Source organism: Canis lupus, unplaced genomic scaffold (genome assembly GCF_011100685.1).
Source record: "Canis lupus familiaris isolate Mischka breed German Shepherd unplaced genomic scaffold, alternate assembly UU_Cfam_GSD_1.0 chrUn_S1931H2130, whole genome shotgun sequence".
Classification (NCBI taxonomy): Eukaryota; Metazoa; Chordata; class Mammalia; order Carnivora; family Canidae; genus Canis; species Canis lupus.
In genome coordinates, this window is record NW_023330797.1 from 40,256 (window position 1) to 59,425 (window position 19,170).

Below are 19,170 nucleotides of genomic sequence, written 5' to 3' on the forward strand. Positions count from 1 at the left end.
ACTGCGCCACCCAGGGATCCCCCCCAGCACCATTTATTGAAGAGAGCGTCCTTTTTCCAGTGGATAGTCTTTGCTGCTTTGTCAAATATAATTTGACCATGGATTCGAGGGCCCATTTCTGGATTCTCTCTTCTGTTCTATTGATCTATTTGTCTGGTTTTGTGCCAGTACCACACTGTCTTGATGATCAAAGCTTTGTAAGACAACTTGGAATCCGGCATTGTGATGTCCCCAGCTCTGGTTTTCTTTTTCAATATTCCCCTAGCTGTTCGGGGTTTTTTCTGATTCCACACAAATCTTAAGATTATTTATTCCAGCTTTCTGAAGAAAGTGAAGAAAGTCCATGGTATGTGGATAGGAAAGCATTGAATGTAAATCGCCCTGGGTTAGCATAGACATTTTGACAATATTAATTCTTCCAATCCATGAGCATGGAATATTTTTCCATCTCTTTGTGTCTTCCTGGATTTCTTTCAGAAGTGTTCTGTAGTTGTTAGGGTATAAATCCTTTATCTCTTTGGTTAGGTTTTCCTTGGTATTGGTGGTGATCTCTCCTTTTTCATTCGTGATTTTATTAATTAGAGTCTTTTCTCCTTTGTTTTTTAAAAGGCTGGCTAATGGTTTACGTATCTTATTCTTCCTTTCAAAGAACCAACCTCTGGTTTTGTTGATCTGTTCCACAGTTCTTCTGGTCTCTATTTCATTGAGTTCTGCTCAAATCTTCACTCTCTCTGTTCTGCTTGGTGTAGGTTTTATTTACTGTTCTTTCTCCAATTCCTTTAGGTGCAAGGTTAGCTTGTGTCTTTGAAGTTTTTTTCCAATCTTTTGAGGGATGCTTGTATTGCAATGCATTTCCCGCTTAGGATTGCTTTGGCTGTATCCCAAGGATTTTGAATGGTTGTATCTTCATTTTCATTAGTTTCCATGAATCTTTTTATTTCTTCTCTAATTTTCTGGTTGACCCATTCATCTTTCAGCAGGATGGTCTTTCTCCTCCCTGTGTTTGCGTTTCTTCCAGATTTCTTCTTGTGATTGAGTTCTAGTTTCAAAGCATTGTGGTCTGAAAATATGCAGGGGACAGTCCCAATGTTTTGGTATCGGGTGGCCTATTCTGAGAAAGTTCCATGAGAAGACTATGTATTCAGTTGCTTTTGGATGTAAAGTTCTGTAAATATCTGTGAAATCCATGTGGTGTAGTGTATCATTTAAAGCTCTTGTTTCTTTGGAGATGTTGTGCTTAGAAGATCTGTCATTTGCAGAACGTGCCGTGTTTAAGTCTCCTACTACTAGTGTATTATTATCTAAGTATGCCCCTACTTTGGTTATTAATTCATTGATAGACTTGGAAGCTCCCACATTAGAAGCATAAATATTCATGATTGTTAGATCTTCTTGTTGGATAGACCCTTCAAGTATGATATAGTGTCCCTCTTCATCTCTTAACTGCAGTCTTTGGGATAAACTTTAATTTATCTGATATAAGGATGGCTACCCCTGCTTTCTTTTGAAGACCATGTGAATGGTAAATGGTTCTCCAACCTTTTATTTTCATGCTGTAGGTGTCCTTATATCTAAAATGAGTCTCTTGAAGACAGCAAATAGATGGGTCTTGATTTTTTTATCCAGTCTGAAACCCTGCGTTTTTTGATGGGATCATTTAGCCCATTCACATTCAGAGTACCTATTGAAAGATGTTAATTTACTGTCATTGTAATGTCTATTCAGTCCCTGCTTTTGTGGATTATTTCTTTGGGCTTCCTCTTTCTTTTACAGGGTCCCCATTAATATTACTTGCAGAGCTGGTTTGGTGGTCACATATTCTTTCAGCTTCTGCCTATCTTAGAAGCTCTTTATCCTATTCTGAACCAAAGGCTCGCTGGATAGAGTATTCTTGGCTGCATGTTCTTGTCATGTAGAACCCTGAATATTTCCTGCCACCTGTTTCTGGCCTGCCAGATCTCTGTGGAGAGGTCTGCTGTTAATCTAATATTTCTCCCCATATAAGTTAGAAATCTCTTGTTTCTTGCTGTTTTAAGGACTTTCTTTTTCTTTGGAATTTGCTTGTTTCACCATTAAATGTCGAGTTCTGCTTTTTTTCCCTTCCCCTTGGTGGGGGACCTCTCTATCTCCTGGACCTGAATGCCTTTTTCCCTCCCCCAAATTAGGGAAGTTCACAGGTATGATTTGTTCAAATATCCTTTCTGGCCCTCTGGCCCTCCTGTGGAACCCCAATTATGCGTATATTTTTTCTTTCCTTCTGAGGCTCTCGATTATTTCCCTTAACCTTTCCTCATGGTCTTTTAATTGTTTTTCTGTTTTCTCTTAAGCTTTCCTCTTTGCCATCAACTTGTCTTCTGTGGCACTCACTCTTTCCTCTAACTCATTAACCCTCATTGTTAGGACCTTCAGTTTGGATTGCATCTCATTTAATTAATTTTTAATTTTGGACTAAGTAGATCAAAATTCTGCAGTCATGAAGTTTCTTTAATACTCTCTGCTTTTTTACAGAGCCACCACTAGCTTTATAATTGTGCTTTTGAATTGGCTTTCTGACATCAAATTGTAATTCAAATTCTATAAGTCTGTGGAAGAGAGTACTGTTTCTGATTCTTTTGTGGTGAGATCTTCCTTCTAGTCATTTTGCTCACTGCAGAGTGGCTGTATGAATGGGCTGAGTCAAGAATATCAACCACAATCTAAGTCAATTTCACCTTAGATGATTGTTTTTAAACATTTCATTTATGTATTCATGAGAGACACCGAGAGAGGGGCAGAGACACAAGCAGAGGGAGAAGCAGGCTCCATGCAGGGAGCCTGATGTGGCACTTGATCCTGGGACTCCAGGATCATGCCTTGAGCTGAAGGCAGGCACTAAACCACTGAGCCACCCAAGGTTTCTTATCCTTCGATGATTCTGACTGTTCCATGACATGAAATTGAAAACGAAGAGAAGAACAAAATAACACAAAATGACCACTAAAGTGAAAAACAAATTTTAAAACAAAGTAGTAGAAAATAAAAGGCCAAGAATGCCAAGGAAGAAAAAAAGAGAAAAAAAAGCAAAGGTAAAGAGGGGAAAAAGAAAAAAAGAAGTAGAAAAATAAAATGTTGGGGGGGACTGGGACATGGTGGTGGTGATGAAGTTGTAGTGGAGGGAGAATGTAGTCTACCTGAGGGGTCCTAGGGGGTGATCCTCTTGGTCCTGGGTGTATTAAGTTCTGTATGTTAGAAGATACTGAGTCCCAAATTTCTATAAACCAGAAATACTTGTAGAGAGACCCAACATTGTTCCCCAAAACATAAATGAGATAAAAAGGGGGGCAGAATGGGAACGAAGAGAGAATATAGTCTCACAGAATGAACCAGCACGGTATACCACTTGGTTCTGGGTGCATGCTCGTCCTGTTTTAGAAGGTATTGTGCCATTGTAGAACAAAATGAGGTAGAGAAAACAAAAAAAGCACACACACACAAAACATATCTCGTCTAGCTCCCAAAATTAAGTTGAGTATGTTGAAGGGAATCTAGAAGTGGAAAATCTATCTAAGACGTGTAATTGTAAAAATATGAGTCAAAAAGGAAGAAACCTGAAAATGAAGAGGTGGCAAAATATTGTAGTTAAGGTGGGAAAAGAGAAAGAAAATTGGAAACTTACAGTCTGATATAAAAATGAGTTGTACTGGAACATGGGTGGGGGGGCGGGGAAGAGGGGTACCCTCTAGTTCTATATACTGTAGATCCCTCGACTTCCCCTGGAGCTTTCCAGCGCTGCTGGGTGGGGAACTTGCTCTTCCCCTGTCCTTCCAGCTGGTCTTCTGGGGGAGGGGCGGGACTGTGCCGATTCTCAGGTGTGTGTACCTTGGGGAGCTGCCCCGCCCCCTGCTGGGTGCAGGGTCACGGGGAGCCGACCTGACCTCCCGTGAGGCCCGTGTCCCCTGGCGGCCACGCCTCTCCCAGGCACCGGGTGACACCAGGAGGGACAACCACACCGGCGGCGGCCAGGTCTCCCTGGCCCTGGAGGGCGCCCCCTGCAGTGACTCCCCCCATCTCCCAGTCCACAGGGGCCTGGATGCTCCCGGGGCAGGAGGGGCAGGAGTGTCCTCGCTGTCCTGGGCCCTCCCCGCCTCGGCCTGTCCCGGGGGGAGCAGGATCCCGGCTGTGTCCCCTGGGATCCGGGGCCTGCGCTGCTGGAGTCTGGCTCCCGGAGCCCCTCCCGACACACCGGCTTCTCCCCGAGGCCCCGCGCAGCGCGCTCCAGCCCTTTACGGAGCTGGGCCGGTGTGGGGGGCGCTCGACCCTGCGCACTTCCTCTGTCAGTGACCCCGGAGACTGGAGGTCCCCACCCCCCACGTCCTGGCGGAGTTCCCAGCTGAGCGCCTTTCCATCCCGGAGGAATCCGGGGCGGATTTTAAAGCTCCCACTTGTCTGCTTCTCCAGGGCTGCGCTTACCCGCCTGGGAGGCTTTCCCCGCTGCAGGCCTCAGCCCGGCTCCTCCGGTGCCCCTCCCCACTTGATTCTTTTTTATTTTTTTCCGCCTCCCTACCTTGTTAGGAGCGAAAACCCTTCTCTCTGTAGCGTTCTGACTGTTCTCTCTTTAAATCTCAGTTCGGGGGGATCCCTGGGTGGCTCAGCGGTTTGGCGCCTGCCTTTGACCCAGGGCTGACCAGGGCTGAGTCCCGGGATCGAGTCCCACGTGGGGCTCCCAGCATGGAGCCTGCTTCTCCCTCCTCCTGTGTCTCTGCCTCTCTCTCTCTCTTTCTCTCTCTATCATAAATAAATAAATAAATCTTTAAAAAAAAAATCTCAGGTCGGGCACTTGCCAGGGGAGGGGGGGGCACTTGACGGGATGAGCACTGGGTGTTATACTATATGTTGGCAAATCGAGCTCCAGTAAAAAAGTAAATAAAAATCAATCATCAATCAATCTCAGGTCGAATTCGTAGGTGTTCAGGATGATTTGAAAGTTATCAAGGTAAGTTGGTGGGGCCAGGTGCTTGAGGATCCCTACTCCTCCCTCACCTTGCCCCCGCCCCACCCAAGATGGGATTCTAAACAATCACCTTTGCAAACGAAATGAGTCAGAAATGTCTCATACTAAAATGAATTCTGAGGTATTTTCTTTAGTTATTTTGAAGTACGTGTGTATGTATTTGTACGTATGTATATTTTATTTTTTGGAATTATTATTTTTCTCCATGCATGTGTATATTTCTAAAAACCAACCCTGTACATTATGGTAAGTACAGAGGATTTTAAAAGAATACATATATATTTGTGGGTGAGTGTGTGTGTATGTATATACATATATACATACGTACATACATACACATACGGGTCTATATAGGGAGGAGTGAAGTTTGTAGTCCATTCATTAATTTAAATGCATTTGTCTGCAGGTGTCAAATAGTGACATTCATAATGCCCTTATCTGAAGTAGAAGTTTTTATTATTTTGGAAAATAGTATGGAATTTATGAGCTTTCCATAAGCACAAAACTCTTGCTACTAACAACATATGTTTTAGTTTTTGGCAATTCCTTCACCACCTCTATATTCATAGAGGGGTTAGTTTCACACTTCCACTGATGAACAGGAGGAAAAGTGTAGCCCGTTTTAAGACCTTACTTCAGATGTTAGTCTCCTACTTTTGAGATGAGTAACAATTTGCTCCAAGTAGTATCTGATTTCATTACAAGGAGCTTTTTTTTTTTAATTTTTTTATTTATTTATGATAGTCACAGAGAGAGAGAGGCAGAGACATAGGCAGAGGGAGAAGCAGGCTCCATGCACCAGGAGCCCGATGTGGGATTCGATCCCGGGTCTCGAGGATCGCGCCCTGGGCCAAAGGCAGGCGCCAAACCGCTGCGCCACCCAGGGATCCCTACAAGGAGCTTTTGAAATAATCATATGCTGTAATATATACTTACTGATAATTTATTGATAAGTCTTTTGTTCCTAGTAAAATAGCTCAGTGTATTTTCCCCTCTTCTGCATTTATTGCCATTTTAAACATCTGAAGAGGAAATAAAATTAGTTGCAGCCACAAATAATCTCATGATTTTTCTAGGAGCTACATAAATTTTACCTTAGTTAGTATTGGTATTTTGAAATATAAGGCTTTTTTTTTTCTTTTTAAAAGACTTTATGGATTCATTTGACAGAGCACAAGCAGGGGGAGTGGAGGCAGAGGGAGAGAGAAAAGCAGGCTTTCTGTGGAGCAGGGAGCCTGACACGGGACTTGCTCTCAGGATCCGGGGACCATGACCTCAGCCGAAGGCAGAGGCTTAACTGACTGAGCCACCCAGCCACTCCTGAAATACAAGGCTTCTTTTGTATTTAAGATTCACACTAGAGAAGTAGCTGCAGTTTGGTGCCAGAATAGTGGTAGTGGGTACAAAGACCTGGGGAATGTCCTGCAGCTCACTTAGTATTTTTAACCTCTCCATTTTTGAATTGTGATAACTAAAAGAGATAATTAATGTGTGCAGACATGTTTGTAGTACAATGCCTAGATTTATTAGTTATCAGTAGATAAAATTCTTATAACTGAGTATAGAAATGTTAGAAAAGTCGAATACGTATGGAATATTCTCAGGACAAAGTGAGGTTAGGAAATTGAATCTGTCCAAATATATGCAGAGCTAAGGGTTTTCCTGTGGACTGTGTTAGACATGAGACTATAAACTCAATTTTAGTGTAGTCAGATGTATTAGTTTTTTTCTTTCAAGCCTTCTGAGTTTGTTGTAAACCAGAGAAAGACCTTTCCAATTCTGAGATTCTTAGGATTTTGTCATGATTTCTTTTTCCTTTCGTGCATTCATTGCTTTCAATTAAACTTTTGAACTTTGGGGAATTTATGCTTGTATAAAAGTTTGAGCTTGGATCCAACTTTGTGTTTTTCCAGTTGGATATCCACTTAACTGCAACCCATTCCTTGTATAAACATAGGATATTCTTTGATTTCAGAGAAAATCATGATAATGTCATTTTATTGAGTTCCAGCTAAAAGACTCTTGTTTTACTTAGGTTTCTCCTCCTCATGAAAAAGAAAAAGGTCTGTTACATGAAAACCGCATGTTGCAAGATGAACTTGCCATGCTAAGACTGGAAATAGACACAATAAGGAATCAGAAGCAGGAAAAGAGGTATTGTGAAGACACTGAAACTGAAAAAGAAAAGAATGACAGTCTTCAAAACGCCATAAAACTGAATGAGGTAACATTAACAAATACAGTATTCCAATCTAGTGGGCAGCTGAATGTTGTGACAACTGAGAATACCATGCTGAACTCTAAATTGCAGGATGAAAAGCTAAACAGAGAAAGACTGGAAGCAAAACTTCAATCATACCGAGCTAGAGTCGCTACAGCTATACAGGATCGTGATCAAAGTCAGGCATCAAAAAGAGACCTAGAACTTGCTTTCCAGAGAGCAAAAGATGAGTGGTGTCATTTACAGGACAAAATGAACTTTGAGATGTCTAACCTAAAAGATAACAATGAGGTGCTTTCTCAGCAACTTTCTGAAGTCGAAAGTAAACTTAATGCCCTAGAAATTGAGCTGCAGTATACAAGAGATGCTCTCAGAGAAAAGACGTTGGCTTTAGAACATTTACAAAGAAACCCAAAACAAACACAGGGTCAGAAGAAGGAAATTGAGCAGAAATCTCAAAACGAACAAGGTAAAGTGAATGAATACATGGGAAAGCATGAATCCTTAGAAGAGAAATTATCTCAACTACAAAGTGAAAATATGTTGCTCCGAGAGCAACTAGATGATGCCTACAGCAGAGTGGAATGTAAAGAAAAGACTATAATTTATCTCAAAGACCAGGTTCAGGTTATTGTAAGAATGGTTCGAGTTGCAGGTGAAAAACGAGCTCTTCAACTGCGAGAAAGAAATAAGGAGTTAATCAATAAATGTAAACAGATAATGGAAAGAGCATTTAGATATGAAGATGAGAAAGAAGAAAGAGAAGTAAGTATTCAGAAAGACAAATATTTTTCAAGCTTCCTATTAGAAAGTTCAAAGTAATGTTTGGTTATGGCTTATTAGTACTATTTTTTTTTTTTTTTGGAGAGAAATAGTGCACCTGCACCTAAATGGGAGTGGGGCAGATGGAGAGGGAGAGAGAATCCAAAGTGGGCTCTATGCCCAGTGCAGAGCTCCACTTCATGACCCCGAGATCACGACCTGAATGATTATGGGTCAGTTTTGAATCTTCATAACTTGTATCCAGCAAATAAAAATTAGACCTGAAAGGTGCTTTAATTTGAATAAAAATGCACGTCATCTATGAGAAACTTCAAGAGGTTAAGTTATACATTGTTAAAGAAAGGAGTCTGATATTAATAATTTATTGTTAGTACTACTAAAATAGTTTTAATTCTTGTCACCACGTTTTAATACCATGATGAACAGATAAGTGGAAATGCTCATACCTGAGTGTTTTGACCTTGAGGTTCAAATAAGTGGATTACCTTGACAACTAACTCCAGATTTGTCACATGAACTGAAGTGTAGGTGCTGTATCTCAGTACTTTTTTTTGATAGCTTTTTAAGCATTTTCAGTTAGCATACTTTTATTTTTATTTATGTAAATTTAAATGTTTAGTCTCAAATCATTTATTCTTGTGACCTTTTCACTCTTTGAAGGCATCTACTTTTCACTAAATCATAATTTGGGATAACTGGTGACTTAGCAAAGCTGTATTTGATTTCATCTTCCCACCACGGTTTATAATTTAAGCATTTTTCAAATAATTTGCTCATTTCAAAACTCCATTGGTAACTACCATTTGGGCTTAAAATTTTCCAATAGAATTGTATCTTTGTGATTTATTAATTTGGCACTGGATCTCCATTTTCAGGCTACTGAGGGAGGGATGGCAGGATTCTTGTATAGCAGGAGTGGAGTGAGCATGAACAGGGGAGGGATCTCTAGGAGCTGAGGCCAGGAGGGAGGCAGAAGCCAGGTTATGTAGGGGGCTTGAGGGCCATTAGTATGACTTCACATTTGTTCTGAGATAGTAACCTATTGGAAGGATTTGAGCAGAGGATTGAGTATGTGAAGAACTTGGAAGTTAATTTTAGCCTCTAATAAAAAAGAGAGAAAATATTTGATTAATGTAGAATTTACCACTGCTAGTCTCACCTATACAATACCCATTTCTTTTTGAGACTTCAGCAGGCTGGGAAGCTTTGCAAATTCATCAACAAGGAATGGAGAGTGGGGCTGAAATAATTATCTGTGTAACATAATACTGACTAGGCAGGAGGGATAACACTTTTTGTGTCTTTAACTGAATTCACTTAGCAGTGTGTACATTCTAGGAATAAAAGGTGAGTTGATGTATGTGGTGATAAAGTACATACTGTTAGAATTATATTATTAACATAATAATAGGATGATTTCTAAAATCAGTAACAGAAGGTCTTATTAGGTAGTTATGAGAGAACTTCAACAAGAACTGGCTGATGCCCTAAAAAAGCAATGTATGTCACAGGCTTCACCGGAGTTATCACATTATCGTATTAATTTAGAAGATGAGGTACAGGATTTAAAAACATTGGATCAAATCGAAAGTCACATATGTATTACATATAACATGTCAACAGTTCCTCTGTAGCTGGTTAAATAATATAAATGTTTTAGGATGCTAATTTCCATGGACCACTTTCTTTTGTATTTTCATTTCAATTTAGCATAATTTTAGTGTCTTCACCATGCACTTATTTATTAAATTCTGACTTTTCATTCTGCTCTCTCTGTGTTCTATGTTTTTCCTTATAGCATTTACCCATTCACAGAAATTGAGGGACTTTTTTCTCCTGCTATACGATTTTTTTTAACGATTTATTTATTTATTTGAGAGAGAGAGAAAGAATGCATGTCCATGCACACTCATGAGTAGGGGGAGGGGCACAGGGAGAGAGAAAGAATCTCCAGGAGATTCCCTGCTGAGTACAGAGCCCCATGCCAGCTTAAACCCACCACCAATGAGATCATGACCTGAGCTGAAATCATGAGTTGGACGCCTAAACCAACTGAGCCACCCAGGTGCCCTAAAAACAATGTTTTCTACTGAGATCTCTATTACCATGATGAGGCGAGCTAGATAAAATCAGAAGATAAGGTTTAACGGAATGTTTCAGAAAATCGTCTTACTTCTCATCTTCACTTTTATTGATGGATATAGACTCTGTACTGATTTCAGGAAAACTTGTAAAGAAAGGTTACGACTAGTGGAACTGAGGCATTTCCTTCATTTTCTTTTCCTTTTATATATTTATTTTTAATATATTTATTTATAAATATTATAAAATATTTATATTTTTAATATTTATATATTAAAATGCATGGAAATATTCAGATGATGTATATAAAGCCAAAAGAGAGAATTAAGAAAATTATCTAGGTCCTGCCATTGACTCTTTTTAAAAGCTTTATTGAGCTATAAATACACCTACCATACAGTTGACCCATTTAACATGTGTTGTTGTCGCTGAGTATATTTATAGGGTTTTGCAACTATCACTGCCATCAGAACATTTTCGTCACCCTGAAAAAAAACCCTTAGCTGTTGCCCTTGACCTCGGGCAACCAGAAGTCTACTTCTTGTCTCCATAGAGTTGCCTATTGTGAATGTTTCCTATAAAGGGAGTCACACCACTGTGTGGTCCTTTGCGACTCGCTTCTTTCACTTCCTGTTTTCAGGGTTCGCCTGTGTTCTAGCATATGTCAGTGCTTCATTTCTTTTTCTGGTCAGACAGTCCTCCATTGTGGGCTAACGCCCTTGTTCATTCATCATTTAATGCACCTTTGGGTTATTTCCACTTTGTGGCCATTAATAATGCTGCTGTGAACATTGGTTTAGTTGTGTGGACATCTGTATTTCTCTGCCATCAGATTTTATCCTTTAAGTTAATTGGGGTGATTTTACCATCTCTCACCCTTTTTTATTTACTCATTCTACCCTTTCTGTCTTTTTAGTTTCCCTTCCTCTTGCCTAATCCTACACTATTGAGTCCTGGCTCATTGTCTCTCATTCTCCATGAGGCTTTCTCTGATTATTGTAACTCCCCCTGAACTTACTTTCTTCACCCGTATTATCTAGTCTGTGCAGACCAGTTTAGTCCTTTATTTTACATGTATTATCTAGTCTGTGCAGACCAGTTTAGTCCTTTATTTTACATTGTTTTTATTTTTTTTCATGAGCGATAATTCTGTCTTCTTATGTACAAATGTATCTAAGAGGGAAAATATTTTATGTGTATGGTACCTGTCCTTGCCTAAATTTGAGAATATCTTAACAGTTTTTAGGATAAAATTATACCATAGCAGTAATTTCTGATTGAAACATAACACAAAGCTGTATTCTAAATGTATTTTAAGCAGTTAAGTGTAAAACTGAAAGCATTTAATCCGATCGGACAAAGTATTCAATCAGATGCTGTTTTTTTCTGATTATGGCAAAACAGTCTAAATATGCCTGCCTTCATTATGCAACCAGAACTGAGATTTACAGAGTTCCAGCACTTTACCAACTACAAAGCTCTGAGGACAGGTTTTTTTTTTAAGTTTATTTATTTTATATAATCATTACATCTATTGTGGGGCTTGAACAGGAACTGAAGGTTAACCGTTGGATGTTCTTTTAACTGAGCCAGTGGGTGCCCCTGAGGGCAGCTTTTCTGATATGCCACACCACGGAGCCTTAATCTCTACTCATCAGAGTACTTGCTAAAGCCCTCTAACATAAACAGTTGCTAAGATGAACAATATGAACATAAAATGATTTGGGAACATTGGTTTAGCAAGAGTCCATTATTTCCACGTCAGTGGCTTTACCTTGCCTCTGATGGTCATGTAAGTTATGTATCACTCAGTGTAGGAGTTACTGTTTGCACTGTAGTCCATGAGCATTGTTCACTGAGTAGTATAGAGAGGAGGTAAATTAAAATTATTATAAGTGGAGGAAAGTACCATTGGCTAGTGGAATTTTTGAAAGTTTTTTCTTGAAGATTTAAAAAAAATTAACTTTTGTTTATTTACTCATAAGAGACAGAGAGAAAGAGAGGCAGAGACACGGGCAGAGAGAGAAGCAGGCTCCATGCAGGAAGCCTGATGTGGGACTTGATCCCAGGACTCCAGGATCAAGCCTGAGCCAAGTCCCAGTTCAAGTGATACATAACCGCTGAGACACCCAGGCGTCCCTTTTTTTAATATTTTACTTGAGAGAGAGAGAGAGAGAGAGAGAGGGAGAGAGAGAGAGAGAGAACATGAGTGCACAAGCAGGGGGAGGGGCAGAGAGAAAGGAAGAAGCAGACTCCCTGCTGAGCAGGAACCCTGATGTTGGGGTCTCAATCCCAGGACCCCAAAATCATGATCTGAGCCCACAGCAGATGCCTAACTGACTGAGCCACTGAGGCACCTGTAGTGAAAGTGTTTTGAAGTCCTGAGGCTATATCCTGGGCCTTATGCTCCCCATTTGCTACCGCTTTCAGTGGTATGAAGAATGATTTCAATATAACTTGTGTAAGAGACCACTTTCATTGGCCTGCCGTCTGCCTAAAATATCAAATATCATTAGAACGTAAAACACAACAACAATAATAATGCTAATTGCAGACACTTAGAATTTGGTATGTGCCACATACTCTTCTAAGTAGTTTATGTATATTCCCTAATTTAAACTTCCGACTATCACAGTGAGGTAGATACTATTATTAACTTCATTTTACACATGAAGAAACTGAGACACAGAATTTGAAGTAATTTTTCAAGGTCAAACAGCAAATGCCCAGGGGAGCTGGGAATTCAAATCCAGGCATTCTGGTTCCTACAGAGATCCTGCCTCAGAAGCTGTTACTTGAAATATCTGAGTGTCCCTGAAAGCAGCATGTTAACTTGTATAATCACTGGAATGCCCATGGTGATTTGTAAATGTGAATATTTAAAATTATAATTGATGTGGTGCTTGGAATAGAAAACTAGAAAAGTTTACCATAAGGTAATTTCCTGTCTTTCTGCCTTTGAACAATACGTAAATTTGTATGTGTACCTGATAAAATATAATTTAAAAACGTTAGAATGTTGTTTTTTAATACTAGAAGAGTGCTCAGAAAGCTTTTCTGTCAGGGGATTGTAAATATTTTGGGCTTTGCAAGTCATAGGTCTCTATTGTAGCAGTATAATTCTGGGGAAGCCTTAAATCAGTATGTAGAGGAAAATGTGGCTGTGTCCAGTGACATTGTATTTACAAAAACAGATGATGGTGGTTTTATACTAGATTGTCAGTAGTTAAAAGTATTTCTTTTCTTTTTAGCGACAAGAAGCAAAGGAGTTACAAACAAAGGTTGTAAGGTGCGTTCAGAAGTTCAGAGATGACATAAAAAAGTATGCAATTTATTTTAAGATTTATTTATTCATGAGAGACACAGAGAGAGACAGAGACATAGGTAGAGGGAGAAGCAGCCTCCCTACAGGAAGCCTGATGCAGAACTCAATTCTGGGACTCCAGAATCGTGCCCTGATCCAAAGGGAGGCTCTCAACCACTGAGCCACCCAGGCGTCCCGCAACAGGACAAGTGAAAGCAGCACAGAAAATAACTTGAGTATTTATAAAGCAGATAAGTAGTATAGTATGAGAAATATATCCATTATGATAAATACATCGTTGTTTAGCTGGGTAAAAATATCAGCTTTGTGGGATTTTGAAATGCATAATTTTTGCTTACGATCCTTTTTTTTTCTTTTTTGCTTACGATCTTTAAATTTTGTACATTAACCCCAAAACACAACCAGAAAAATGGCACAATTGCCAAATCTACTTTTTAAATTTCTAAGAATTTATGTAAGACCTTTAGATGTTTGTTTAGAAATTATGTGGTATGTTTAAAATTTGTGTCTGAGAATAAATATTTTAAAATATGCATTTTAGGCTTGAAGTTGAAAATGCCGAGTTAAAAGTTACAGTCAAGGAGCAAGCAGGCCAAATTGAACAGCTTCAGAAAGACCTGTTAAGTTCAAGTTCGGTAAGTCAGTCTCTTAATTTCTGTCCTAAGGAGAAGGAATTTTTATATCTCTAGTAGTAGTGTATAAGAACATTTTGGATAATATGAAAATTCTCACTCATAAAAATATTTATTATATTCATATGGTTGCTATTTAACTACTCTTGGTATAATTCCTCTTTATAGATAAAGTTGACTGAATGCATAAATTAATCATTTTTGTAGTAAGATTTTAATAAAAAGGATTGTGATAGCCTAAGCAAAACAGTATTTTATATATATATATATCACATTTTGTTTATCTGTCAGTGATCATTTGGGTTTTTCTACCTCTTAGCTATTGTTGGTAATGCTGCTATGAATATTGGTATACTAATGTCTGAGTCCCTGCTAATATTTTTCAATATGTTTAAAATTCCCCAAACTTTGAGTAATAATTTGATCTTGAATGCTGACTTTCTCTTGTAATCTCAACCCTTCACTGAGATTTTGAGAATGAATTACTTTACTAATAATTTGTGGTGATTTGTAATTACAAATTGGTAGTGTGTTGCCTTCATTAAGAATGACTACGAGGGGGATCCCTGGGTGGCTCAGTGGTTTGGTGCCTGCCCTGGGCCCAGGGCATGATCCTGTAGTCCCCGGATTGAGTCCCACATGGGGCTCCCTGCATGGAGCCTGCTCCTCCTCTGCATGTGTCTCTGCCTCTGTGTGTGTGTGTGTGTGTGTGAGTGTGTTTGTGTGTGTCTCATAAATAAATAAATAGAATCTTAGAAAAAAGCAGAATGACTACTAGGTAATTATGCAAACATTTTCTCAAAGGGATGTAGTTTTCTCCTTGTTGGATTTTGTAAAGGAAAAGAGATGCCAGTGAAAAAGTAGAAATGACTGCTCAGTCAGGGCCTTAGAGAGTAACCTAGTGCTCCTAGCATTCATTGCAAGTTCAGAAACGAATGTTTTTCTATTACCTTGAGTTAATCATACTTTCAGAGATTTAACAGTCCAATCTCAGAAAAGATTAATGTGCAATCCAGGACTCCAGTTTATTGATAGGTAGTGAAAACTATATAACCATTTATAAGCAGTACAGGATTATCGTGCCATTCATACCGTCCTTTGTAGGAGTGGCTACCAATGATTTAAGATGAGAAGATTGCTTTGGGACTTCTAAGTTGGAACTATGAGGTAGATGGACCTACAACTAGTTTCTTTCAGTGACATAAGTTAGGTACATGCAAATTTCATTAAACAATCATACCTATCAGGGGAACTAGCACATTCTGTTGACTGGTCCTTTCTGTGGCCAAAGAAACATCGAAAAAAACTTTTTTTCCTGACTTCATATAAAACTGCTCAAGTTGCTTTACTGTACTTTTCATGCAGTTAACTTGACAAGGAGTCTTATCTCTGACTGAGAGTGCCATGAGTTGTCCCCCTACAATATCACACAGGAATCTATTAGGAAGCCACCACATATTACAGAGTTTGTAAGAATATCCATAGATAATTCTGCATATTCCTATAGAAATGAATTAGGGTTATGGTATAAAATGATTAGCCACTTTAAGCTTACCCTATAAAATAAAAACTTAAATAGCTTTCCAGCAACTTAGTTCATAGCCCTAATTTCTCTAGAAGGTTCTCACCTCATGAATCCCCAGGACAGAGACTACATCTGTGTTAAGATATTTCATGGACACCATTTTGAGGTGAAGAAATATGGATTGGGAAGAAGAGTTAGCTCTAGCTGACTTAAGCCTCTGAAGAAAATAGTCAAGTATGTGTCTGAAAAGAACTTAGAAGAAGACTTCCGTAAGTTCACGTCTCTATGGAATAGGAAAGTATTCAAAAGGAAACAAAGGCAAACCGTTCATAATCCAACCCTTGGGAAGAACTTTGCATTATTTTTTTTTGAACTTTTGCATTATAAAAGAAAAGCAAGACAAAGTACAATGGTCAGCATCCTGAGGGTAAAGGTGCCCCCCCCCCAGATTAAAAAATAATACACTGGGATCCCTGGGTGGCACAGCGGTTTGGCACCTGCCTTTGGCCCAGGGCGCGATCCTGGAGACCCGGGATCGAATCCCACGTCGGGCTCCCGGTGCATGGAGCCTGCTTCTCCCTCTGCCTGTGTCTCTGCCCTCTCTCTGTGTGTGTGTGTGTGTGTGTGTGTGTGACTATCATAAATAAATTTTAAAAAATTAAAAAAAAATACACTCGGGATGCCATGGGTGTCCTCTCATTAAGCGTCTGCCTTCAGCTCAGGGCATGATCCTGGAGTCCTGGGATGGATCCTCCATGGGGCTCCCTGCATGGAGCCTGCTTCTCTCTCTACCTGTCTCTTTGCCTCTCTCTCTCTCTCTCTCTCTCTGCCCTCTCTCCCTGCCCCCCCCGCCCTCTCCCTCCGGACCTCTCATGAATAAAATAAATGAATAAATAAATCTTTAAAAAATAACTCAAAGTAATCCCAAAAAGAGTCAAGATAAAATGTACAAGATTAACTGTGTTGAGGGGCCTGTGTGCTCAGTGGGTTAACACATCTAAACCTTAGGCTCAGGTCATCACCTCAAGGTCCCAGAATCGAGTCCTGTATACATCAGGCTCCCTTGCCGCAGGAGTCTGCTTCTCACTCTGTATCTGCTCCTCTCCCCATTCATGCTCTCTCTCTCTCTCAAATACATAAACTTAAAAAATATATAAAAATAAACAGATAGCTAACTAGAAAGGTAATGCACATCAGGTAACAGGTATTGAATGTGTGGTTGAAAATATTGTCTATGAGGAACTAGAAGGAAGATGGAAGCATACACATGACCTCAGTAAATGGGTCAAGGCTGAAAGTATAGAATAGAGCATCTGGTTTTGAAGCCTTGGGATTTGGAGAACTCTGAGAGGATGTGAAAAAGAGGAATAGCAAGGGTCCAAGGACTGAATGTCAGCGTTTGCTGTCATTTAGAAATGAAATGGATTAGAAGAGCAGAGGGAAGATGTGGCATTGTTTTCAGCTGCTGCTGAGAAGTAAAGCAGGATCAGGACTTGTAAAAACAGATCCTTGATGATTGTCAAAACTTTTTAGTGGAATTCCAGGATTGAAGTCAGATTTTAGTGTAAAAGACGCGATGAAAAGATGAATCTGTGGCTGAGATGACACATTAAAGAATGTTCGAGTCCAGTGAAAGGGAAAAAGCAAGATGATCGAAAATGCTGCAAGAGTAAGGAAAGTTTTTATAGAATATTGGGAAGCCTTGAATTTTATTTAGAGAGAAAAGTGGTCAACAGAAAAGAAGACATTGAAATCTTGCAGAGAAATGTTTTGAAATGCTTGCAGAGAAGGAGAGTATCTCATCCTAAAGTCAGATGATCATCAAATTATAATGGGGACAGTATGGGAATTTTTCAGAGACTGTATCTTAAGCTGTGATCTCACAAAACCCAGAGTATCTTAAGACATTGGTGAAACTGCTTCTAGGACATCTCTAGAAACTCAGATGTAAGTATAGCCACCTTAAAGATTTTTTCATTAATGTGGATTAAAAACCTCTGTATTTCCCAAGTAAATTTTGGCAATTTAAATTCTAGAAACAAAAATGATGAAAATATAAACTCAGTTGAAGCTGTTTTAACAAACATCCTTATTTTTGAGATTTCTTTTCATTGACATTTGGTTCATAACCTACATTTTATATGTATTTTATAAACCTGTCTAAACACATATTACTCATGGATTCATGAGAAATAGCATTTTATAAAAGAAGGAGTCTCTTGATTTTTGAAACTAATGTTCTTAAAAATTGTTTCCAAAGTGTGGTGATGAAAAGGAAAACAAACAGCCTTTGCAGTTCAGGTTGGATCAAGAAGTGAAGAAAAATGAGGAATTGGAAAAAGAGAATACTGGGTAAGACTAATATTTCACATCACTTTAACCATTAATTAACTAATTTATCTGTAATTGTAGTTTTATAAAACCTAAATAGAAATTCTTGCCAAAATACTACATTTACTCTTCCGTGATTCCTTAAATAATAACAACAATGCCTTTGACATATATTGTCAACTGCGCTTTTCATTGTCCACCGTGAATTTTTTCTGCAAGATATCTTTGTTCTTAGGTAATCTTTCCTTTTAATAGTGTTCTTTTTTTTAGAGCAGATATCCTAATCTCTAAAACTTAACTGTGTCATTATATAACAACATCAAAAGTTATCTTGGATTCGCTTGTATTTCTTTTTATTTTATATTATTTATTTGAATTCAAATTAATTAACTTATAGTGTAATATTAGTTTCAGAGGTAGAGTTCAGTGATTCATTCAGTCTTATGTAAAACCCAGTGCTCATGCCATCACATGCCCCCTCCTTAATCCCCATCAGGCAGTTACCCCATCACCCCCAATCCCTTCCCCTCCAGCAACCCACAGTTTGTTTTCTAGTATTGAGTGACTTATGGTTTGTGTCTCTTTCTGATTTCATCTTGTTTTACTTTTCCTTCCCTTCCCCTATGCCCGGAGCCAAAGGCCTACTCTCAGCCACTGAGCCACCCAGGGGTCCCAAGATTTCATTATTTATTGGCTGAGTAATATTCTGTTCTCTCTCTCCCTCTCTCTCTGTCCAATAAATAAATAAATATGATTATTTATTTATATCACGCCTTCTTTATACATACCTCTTTCAAAGAACATCGGATCTCCTAGTTTGGCTATTGTGGATATTTACTGGTATTAAACATATGGGTGCAGGTGCCCCTTTGGATCCTGACCAAGTGATCTTTGGGATTCATACCTTCTAGCGCAATTGCTGGGTTTTGCATAGGTAGCTCCTTTTTTCAACTTTTTGAGGAACCTCTGGTACTGATTTCCAGAGTGGCTGCACCAGGTTGCATTCCCACCAACATCGTAAGAGGATCCCCCTTTCTCTGCATTTCCTGCCAACATCTGTCATTTTCCAGACTTGCTAATTTTGGACATTATGAAAGGTGTGAGGGGGAAACTCACCATGGTTTTGATTTGTATTTCTCTGGTGCCAACTGATGTTGAGCATGTTTTCATGTGTCTGTTGGCCATATGTATGTCTTCTTTGGAGACATGTCCTTTCATTTCTTCCCATTTCTTCATTGGGTTATCTTTCTTTGGGTGTTGACTTTGATTAGCTCTTTATAG

General features: G+C 39.1%; 1 protein-coding gene across 1 annotated transcript in view; it reads left to right on the forward strand.

The window, feature by feature from the left end:
* Window positions 1-17,914, forward strand: part of LOC119878807 (ankyrin repeat domain-containing protein 26-like) — a 56,452-nt gene extending 38,538 nt beyond the window's left edge. Inside the window, exons 11-15 of the mRNA XM_038589379.1 lie at window positions 7,026-7,214; window positions 7,302-7,976; window positions 13,328-13,398; window positions 13,943-14,036; window positions 17,855-17,914. Coding sequence (XP_038445307.1) covers window positions 7,026-7,214; window positions 7,302-7,976; window positions 13,328-13,398; window positions 13,943-14,036; window positions 17,855-17,914 — 1,089 coding nt within the window. The remainder of the gene's footprint in view (window positions 1-7,025; window positions 7,215-7,301; window positions 7,977-13,327; window positions 13,399-13,942; window positions 14,037-17,854) is intronic.
* Window positions 17,915-19,170: the final 1,256 nt, after the last annotated feature.